Consider the following 8,151-nt stretch of genomic DNA (forward strand, 5'->3'; position numbering starts at 1 on the left):
GACCTGTTGTCATTATTTCTTGAAAGTTGTAAATGTCATGAGCAAGTGGGTTTCCAGTACATCCCTTTAAAAGCACCCTGGTCAAGGGTGCCTGGGCGGCTCAGTCGGTTAAGCCTCCGACTCTTGATTTCGTCTCAGGCCATGATCTCACGGTTCGTGAGTTCGAGCCCCGTGTCGGGCTCTGCACTGACAGTGTGGAGCCTGCTTGGGATTCTTTCTCTCTCTCCCTCTCTCCCTGCCCCTCCCCTTCTCTCTGTCTCTCTCAAAATAAATAAAGAAAGTTAAAAAAAAAGCTTAAAAAATAAGCAAATGAAAGCGCCCTAGTTGCTATCAGTTTTTAAACCTACTCTGTCCTCCAGAACATTTCTCATCAAAGTCAGCTCTGCCCTTATAATTGCTACCATGTATTCAATAACCCCTGTTAAGTTAACAGTACACAGCTGAGGAAACAGGGCCTGGAAGGCTGGGGGGTCTCGAACATAGCAGCCTCTGTCTTAACTGTGATGCGAATAGTTTACCGAATCCTTACACTGCGGCTAAGGAGCAGGCTGCACGGTCCGCCTTCAGGTCTTGGAGGAGACAGGTTTGCACTGGGGAAGAACAGTCCCGGGCACAGGTCCTGTAAGCAGGAGAGCTGGCCTGCAGACGTGGTTCTGTCCCCCTCTGTGACACTGAGACATTGACCAGAGCGTTTCATCCCTCCAGAGCCTCAAGGACCATTGAATGGCAGGTGGCAGTGAGCCAAAGGCTTTCCACTCCTCTTCTTCCCCACCCTGGTGAATACTCGTAAGACCTGTTGTTCACCTCTGGAGCTGGTGCCCCGTGCAGGTGCAGGGAGCCCATGACACTGGCCGACAGTTCCACTAGTGAGAAATGGTTTTCATGTTGGCCCTGGATCTCCCTCCCCGGGGTTCCCATCTGTTTCCGAAAGTTCACCTTTGAAGTTATATAAACCAACCTAGCCTGTCTTCCCCATGCCCGCCCTTGAAGGTTTTCAAAGACACGGATGACGTTTCTCCTCTTCCTTTGATGCCCATGTCCTCTGACAATCCGTGTGGAGTCACTGATGGCCTTGGATCCTTCCCTGGACGTGGCCTAGGAGTGCGGTCTCGAGGCTGAGCTGGGGAGAGGGCAGGGCTCTGGGGCCAGGCAGGCTTGGGTGCGAGTCCTGGTGGCACAGGGCTCACCCTCGGAGCCCGTCTCCTTGGTGCGATGGGGCCAGCAGTCAGCAGGCACGTGCAGTGCCTGGCACGCGACGTGGCGGTAGGAGCTGCCTGGTCCGTCCATCCTGCTTCTCCCGTTGGTTTCCAGCCACCCTCCTGACTGAGGGTTCTCCAGCATCCCGAGTGTCCTCCTTAGAGCCCCGGGCTGTGAGCCCCTTTCCTTGGCGCTGAACCCCCCGCCCCCCGTGATCCCAGCACAGTTCCCAGAACGTGCCGCCGTGCCCCAGGGAAGACCCCGCCCGACAGCCGTCCCCTCTCTCCTCTTCCAGGTGGACACATTTGCAGACTTTGATACCATGACAGATCGCTTGTTGGATGAGATCATTCAGCACATCCAGCTGTACAACCTCTCCATATCCCGAATTAGGTAAGAGGAAGCCACAGGGAGTTAATGCTGGGGGAAGAAGGGTGACCTTCCTGGATGTTGGCTGCATACGGCTTCAGCGTACTGCCTTCTGTCCGCCACTGTGATAGGCTAACTTGTGACTTACTGGGGTAGACGATTCCCGGAGCGGAAGCGAGTGGGGGAGGAGGAACGTTGGGTAGCTCAGTAGGAAGGGACTGGGCTCCAACAAAAATCCCTCGGTTTGAACCGTTATTCTTCTAACACTCACACGTCCGAGTACCGACTGGGCCATGCAGACTCTTGCAAGCTTCCCAAATCTCGGAGCCTCTGGTTCCCCACCCGCCAGGCGGGACCAGCCCCGGCATCCTGTGGCACCTAGCGGAACACGTCACTGCCTGGTGAGAGGTTTCCATCTGTGCTCGTTCCCTCCTTCCGCTGTGGCAGTTAGCTTGGCTGAAATGTTTCGCGATCCAAGTGGCAGTAAATGGCTTGTGTCTTTGTGCATTTGCCATTTGTGGACACGGTGGGGTGTCCTTCCATGGGCATTAGCCCGCTGAGGCCTCAGAGACAAAGTGTCCCTTCTATATCTCACCATGAGGAGTCAGAGGCCCGTAGAGATGAGGTGAAAGTCACAGGCCACCAGCAAGGGAAAGCAATCTCGCAGACTCCCATTCATTTCCGTACGTGGCCTGTTTTACGCTCATCACGAGCAGAGGTGGGGCGCTGCATACCTCTCATGTGCTAGGGTTTCGATCGACTGGCCCTCGATTGGATGATGACGGTGTGTTGGGTCCACAGATGTGTGAGTGGCCGTGTGACTGGAGCCGAGCATGTAGGAGGGTCTCAGACGGCATGAGCCGACAGCGGGCGACTCAATAAGTGTGAAATGACAGTGAGAAATGAGTACATTGCAGAGGCCGTCGGAAGTCAGGTCGTGAAGGGCCTCATAAGCCGGGCCAAGGAAATGGGGTTTCGTCCTGTGAACGAGCAGGATGGTTCAGTGCCCAGTGTGTATTTCAGAAAGCACCCCCGGGTGGCTGGGGAGGAGACACAGAGGGCACACAGGGATGCTGCAATAACGCAGAGCCCGGCCACATGCCCGCACTTCCGGCCACACTGGGCAACAGCGGCCTCGCTCCCAAGGCCTCCGTCTCAGGCGAACTGTGGCCAGAATCTGGAAACCCAGCGAGGATGGGCTAGCAGCCCCCATTCTCTTTACCTGTTTCCCCGAATCGGGGTGGGGGAGGGAGGCGGACCCCGTGGTGCCGCCCACCCAGCCGCTGGCCTCCTGAGGCCACGCTCACGCGCCGTTTCTGTCCTAACAGCTTCATTGGCCACTCCCTTGGCAACATCATCATCCGGTCAGTCCTAACGCGGCCCCGGTTCCGGTATTACCTCAACAAACTGCACACATTCCTGTCGCTGTCCGGGCCTCACCTGGGGACCCTGTACAACAACAGCACGCTGGTTAGTACAGGTAAGACTCGCCCAAGCCCCGTCACCCCTGCCCCCCGCTATCCATTCGGAGCAGTGGGAAGATGAAAACAGAAGCAGATGTTCTCCTCGATGGAATCTGGTGGCTTCAGAGCCTCTTCAGGCACGGGATGCCAAGCAAAGGCTTTGGCCTCGGAGAGAGGGCCTCTCGTTTGTGAGTCGAGTGAGCTCAGACTAGATGTGCCCCAGGATCTCATCTGTGAACAGAAGCGTGATGCCCCTGGGTCGTGGCTGGAAGAGACTGAGGCACAGAAGTGTGGAGGGGGCAGGGGGCCTGGGGCTGTTCGGGCTGTGGTGACACATCCTCACAGACCAGGTGGCTTGTAAACGACCGAAGTGTATGCCTCACAGTCCGGAGGCTGCAAGTCTGAAACCAAGAAGCAGGCAGATTCAGGGCCCAGGGAGGCCCCACTTCCTGCCTCACAGGTGGCACCTTCTTTCAGCCTTCAGCATGATGACTCTGGCCAAGACATTTTCATCTCTCTGCTACTTAGTTTCCTTCCTTTTTTTTTTTTAATGTTTATTTATTTTTGAGAGAGAAAGAGAAAGAAAGTGCACGTGAACGGTGGAGAGGCAGAGAGAGAGGGAGACACAGAATCCAGAGCAGGCTCCAGGCTCTGAGCTGTCAGCACAGAGCCCGACACGGGGCTCGAACTCACAAGCTGTGAGATCATGACCTGAGCCGAAGTCGGACACTTAGCCGACTGAGCCACCCAGGTGCCCCATCCTTACTTTTTAAAATGGGGCTGTGTATGTGTGTCTGTTTGTGTGTCTGTATGGATGCATTTGAGACATGGATACGTTTATGATGTGACTGTGTATGTTGTGTACCTTTGCATGTCTGTAAACATGTGTATCATCTCTCTTTGTGTGCAGTGGTGTGTGTGTGTGTGCGCACGCGCACGTGTGAGAATTGTTGAGGATTAAGCAGAAGGAAAGAAGAAGCTTGCTAACACACACACACGCATCATCCATAGCCGGATTCTCTACTTCTCACTGGCACGGCCCGCAGCTTTGAGGCTCCCACAATTTCCTCTGTACTGTCAGGTTGGGGACACCACGGAGGGTAAAGAAGCAAGGTTCAATGAATCTTGGACAATGAGCAGACTTTCCAGGGTAGTGAACGGTGGGACACGTTTTCTGGTGCAGAAGAAATAGTGTGTGTAATAGCACAGAAGCATGGTGTAATCAGCAAACAACAGAAACGCAGGATGACGGAGAGGGGCAGAAGATGACAGTGGTGCTCTCAGCAAAAGCCTGATGATGAAGGGCCCCGAGGGATGTGATGGGGGTGGACTGACCAGCAGATCGCACGGATGCTCCCCAGGGGCCGGTGACTGTTGGAGCCCAAGGAAGGCATCGGGTCTCATTTAGCAGCTAGTTTATTAGATCACGCTCCTGACAAAGACTTCAGTGGTCCCCGATTGCCCCAATCCATTAGGTGGCACCTTGGGCCACCCCGAGGTTCTTTGCGCCCTGCCCAGCTCCCAGCCCCCTGCCACTGCTCCCCTGACCTTGCCTGACCCTCAGGGCAGACTGGGCTGCTGACCTTCCTCACCGATGGGGCAGATTGGTTGTCTGCCTTTCCGTTATTTTAAGGGCATTACTGGAAATGATCATGACAAATGGAAGACGGCTCCTTGGCCGTTCTCTCTGTCCTCACAAACCGGGGAAGCCATCTTTGGGTAGAAACAAGTGATTTAAACCACATTTCACTTTTTTCACAATTATAATCTTGCAATGTTCCAAAAAGAACCGCATTGTATTCATTCCCTTGCATTTGTATGAAACTCACTTTTGTCGTGGTGATGTCATAGTCCCCATCAGCGTTGGTGCCCCCATAACCAAGGTCAGGGATAGACTCTGACATGGAAGCCTGCTTTCAGTTTGTCTGTGTGCTACGTGGATCTGTAAGGACCATTCCTACCTACAGCTCTGCGTTTGGGATTATTTCCTTTGGCTAGATTTATGGGAGGAGGTCAAATGGGCCGAAGGGTATGGAAGTGTCAGGACTCCTAAAGCTGATCGCCGTATCATTTGATTTTATAACCCTGCCACAGGTACCTGAGAGAAAAATTTACCCCAACTACCCAAGAATTGGGAAGAATTGCCAAATTCCCAAGAATTGCCAAAGTGCCTACTTCCCAGTTATTTTAAAATTCACTAAAAACCACAGTTTCACGTTAACCCCTCCCCAATTATTATTATTTGCTCTCTTCATGTTCTTTCTTTCGTTTTTCTTTTCTTGCGTTTTTGTCTTTCTAGGCTTGTGGCTCATGCAGAAATTAAAGAAATCCGGGTCCCTTCTGCAGCTGACCTTCAGGGATAATGCTGATCTACGCAAATGTTTCCTCTACCAACTCAGCCAGAAAACAGGTGAGGGCCTTCCTCCACAGCACGTGGCTGTGGTCACGAGTGGGAGCTGGGGGTCCAGCCGTGAGACCCCAGATCACTTCACCACGGCGTCAGCATGCTCAGGGAAGGGTGTAGTGAGGAGGCCCAGCACACACAGCCTCTTCAGCTCACAGGGAGCCCGACAGCGACTCACAAACTCAGCTGCCCCCGAGGAAGGGCACCAAAGACCAGCCGAGGTGTGCGTAGGGGTCCTCTCGGCACACAGAAGCTGTGGCTGCTACTTCCTGCCAAGCCGTCTGTGCCCCAGTCACAAGCCCTGGGTCTGCTCCTTCCCAGGTCGGGATCCCCCCACAGAAAGGGCACATAAGTACTGTCCATTCGGGTGGGCAGTGCAGGGGGAGACAGGAGTCTGTCCCAGGCAGGGCTGAAGTCACACCTTCGCTCCCAGTGGACTAGGAGACGCACAGAGGTATTGAAGTCCCCGTCTGTGCTGTGGGAATGAGCGGAAAGCAGCAGTGGTCTGTGTGTCCAGGGAGGGAGCAGAGAGGTGACCGGGTGGCCTGCTCAGTCCTGCCGGGCAGGCCAGCCTGGCACAGCCTCGGTCCCGTGTCCCCCTCCCCGTGGTCCTGTGAATGCTGCCCCTGCTGACGTGTCTGCACCTGTCTGAATGTGAGTCCGGCGTGGCTGCCGCCTGGTGTGGGTCTCTGGGCAAGTCCTGTCCACCGCGTGTCTGTGCCACACCGAGCCTTCCGGACTCCCCCCGGCCCCGGGGGGCAAGGAGGGCGGAGGGGAAGCTGGACGACGGTGTGGTCGGCACAGAGAGCTCGGGAGCTGGGCTGACCCTGCAGAGCTGTCCTGAGGTGGGACACGCGGCTGGTCCTTACGATCCTGCCCTGTATCCGCCAGCCACTGAGGCAGGCTGGCCCCCAGAGGGTGGTCTTGGGATGTGACCTGGGATGAGAGGTCCCACCTTGCTGGAGGGGCACTGAGCTGAGGGCCTGGGGGGCAGTGTCTGCTGGCCCGTGCTGGGGTCTGAGGACGAAGGGACACGCTGTGCCGTTCGGCCCCCCTGTCCCAGTGCCGGAGACTGGCTGCAGGCAGGGAGGCGCGTTCAGAGGCCGTCTTCCTCCTGCGGGTGACGGGATGAGCCCCACAGGTTGGGGCTGTCCGTTGAGAAGGTGGAGTCAGCACTGGCTTTCTTCCTCATGCACTCAGTGCCGCTGCCCAGAGAGGTTCCCTTGTCACCTGCCTGCAGCTCCCCTCCCCCCCCTTGAGAGCAGCTCTCTCCGTGCGTCCCTTCAGCATCTGTGGCTAATGGGACAACAGTGCCACAGCCAGCTGCTCTTCCCTCTTCCCCTCTCCCGGGGCAAGTTCACAGAGTGTGTGCGAACCAGGAGGGCAGGGGGAGCCGCCTGGTGAAAGGCACCCTCCCGGCTCCTTCAGGTCTGCAGTATTTTAAAAATGTCGTGCTGGTAGCTTCTCCCCAAGATCGCTACGTGCCATTTCATTCAGCCCGGATCGAGATGTGCAAAACTGCCCTCAAAGACAGACACACGGGTAAGCCACATGTAATGTTTTTTTTTAACCAACTTTCTGATTGATTGTTTTTTTATATGGATTTTGCTTTTTCTAAAAGAGAGAGGGCACAAGTTAGTGAGGGGCAGAGAGAGAGAGAGAGAGAGGGAAGCGGGTCTCGAACTCACAAACCGTGAGATCATGACCTGAGCTGCAGTCAGATGCTTAACTGACTGAGCCACGGAGGCGCCCCCCTCCCCCGGCTTTCTGATGTAAAAAGACCAAGTAAATTCGTGAAATCGACAGCGCCTTTGAGGGCACTGGGATGTCCCCCCCTCCTGGGATGGGGACCCAGCAGGCCCAGTGTTTTTCTCCAGATCCCCCTGGCCCGTTCTGCCCCGACTTCACCTCCTTCTCCCCTCCTCCCAGGGCCCGTGTATGCGGAGATGATCAATAACCTTCTGCGCCCTCTGGTTGAGGCCAAGGACTGCACTTTGATCCGACACAACGTGTTCCACGCCTTGCCCAACACTGCCAACGCCCTGATTGGCCGCGCCGCCCACATCGCCGTGCTGGACTCAGAGCTCTTCCTGGAGAAGTTCTTCCTGGTGGCGGGGCTCAAATACTTCAAGTAGTAGGGGGCGGGGGCCTTGCCGGAAGCCTGGCGATCCGCGAGAGCTTTAGCTGAGACGTCCTTGTACAGCCCGCTGCCACTCCAGGAAGAGCTCGGAGAGGAAGGCACCGAGGCAAGGAGGGTGGGGTGGGACCGGCCATTCGAGGTGCTTCCATTTTGGAGATGTGGGAAAGGTGAACCGGTACAGTAACGCAGAAGACAAGACTTTGCCCGAACCTGTCTAGCCACCTGGAGTCTCCTTCAAGATATGGAGGGAAACTATGACAAAATAAAGCAACAGAATACTTGGGAGTTGGCGAGCCCACCTTTTTATCCACCACCGGCTCCCAGAGAGATCGTTCTTGATTTACTAGGTTTGTCCGGTATGTTTCTAGCTCATAGCTTTATCATTCTGATTCAATTAAGTGCATACAAGCATTTCAGAACTCAGGTTAATCTCTGTGCAGAAGTGGAACATATTTGTGTACATATAATCCTCGATAGATTCACATGTGCCACTCGTTCGAGACAGTGCGATGCCCACGCGATCATTCTCTCCTCATGTTTTCTCAACAAGGGGCAAAGGAATGCTTTATAAACTCCAA

At 55.2% G+C, this 8,151-nt stretch overlaps 1 protein-coding gene across 5 annotated transcripts in view; it reads left to right on the top strand.

Moving 5' to 3' along the window:
* Positions 1 to 7,858, top strand: part of FAM135B (family with sequence similarity 135 member B) — a 281,119-nt gene extending 273,261 nt beyond the window's left edge. For 3 of the 5 annotated variants that reach the window (XM_045453573.1, XM_045453574.1, XM_045453578.1), the window contains 5 exons: positions 1,493 to 1,590; positions 2,895 to 3,046; positions 5,329 to 5,439; positions 6,862 to 6,975; positions 7,363 to 7,858. In XM_045453573.1, coding sequence (XP_045309529.1) covers positions 1,493 to 1,590; positions 2,895 to 3,046; positions 5,329 to 5,439; positions 6,862 to 6,975; positions 7,363 to 7,568 — 681 coding nt within the window. In that variant the 3' untranslated portion in view covers positions 7,569 to 7,858. The remainder of the gene's footprint in view (positions 1 to 1,492; positions 1,591 to 2,894; positions 3,047 to 5,328; positions 5,440 to 6,861; positions 6,976 to 7,362) is intronic. The other 2 variants (XM_045453575.1, XM_045453577.1) reach the window with 2 other exon arrangements.
* Positions 7,859 to 8,151: the final 293 nt, after the last annotated feature.

Source organism: Leopardus geoffroyi, chromosome C3, assembly GCF_018350155.1.
Source record: "Leopardus geoffroyi isolate Oge1 chromosome C3, O.geoffroyi_Oge1_pat1.0, whole genome shotgun sequence".
NCBI classification, from domain to species: domain Eukaryota; kingdom Metazoa; phylum Chordata; class Mammalia; order Carnivora; family Felidae; genus Leopardus; species Leopardus geoffroyi.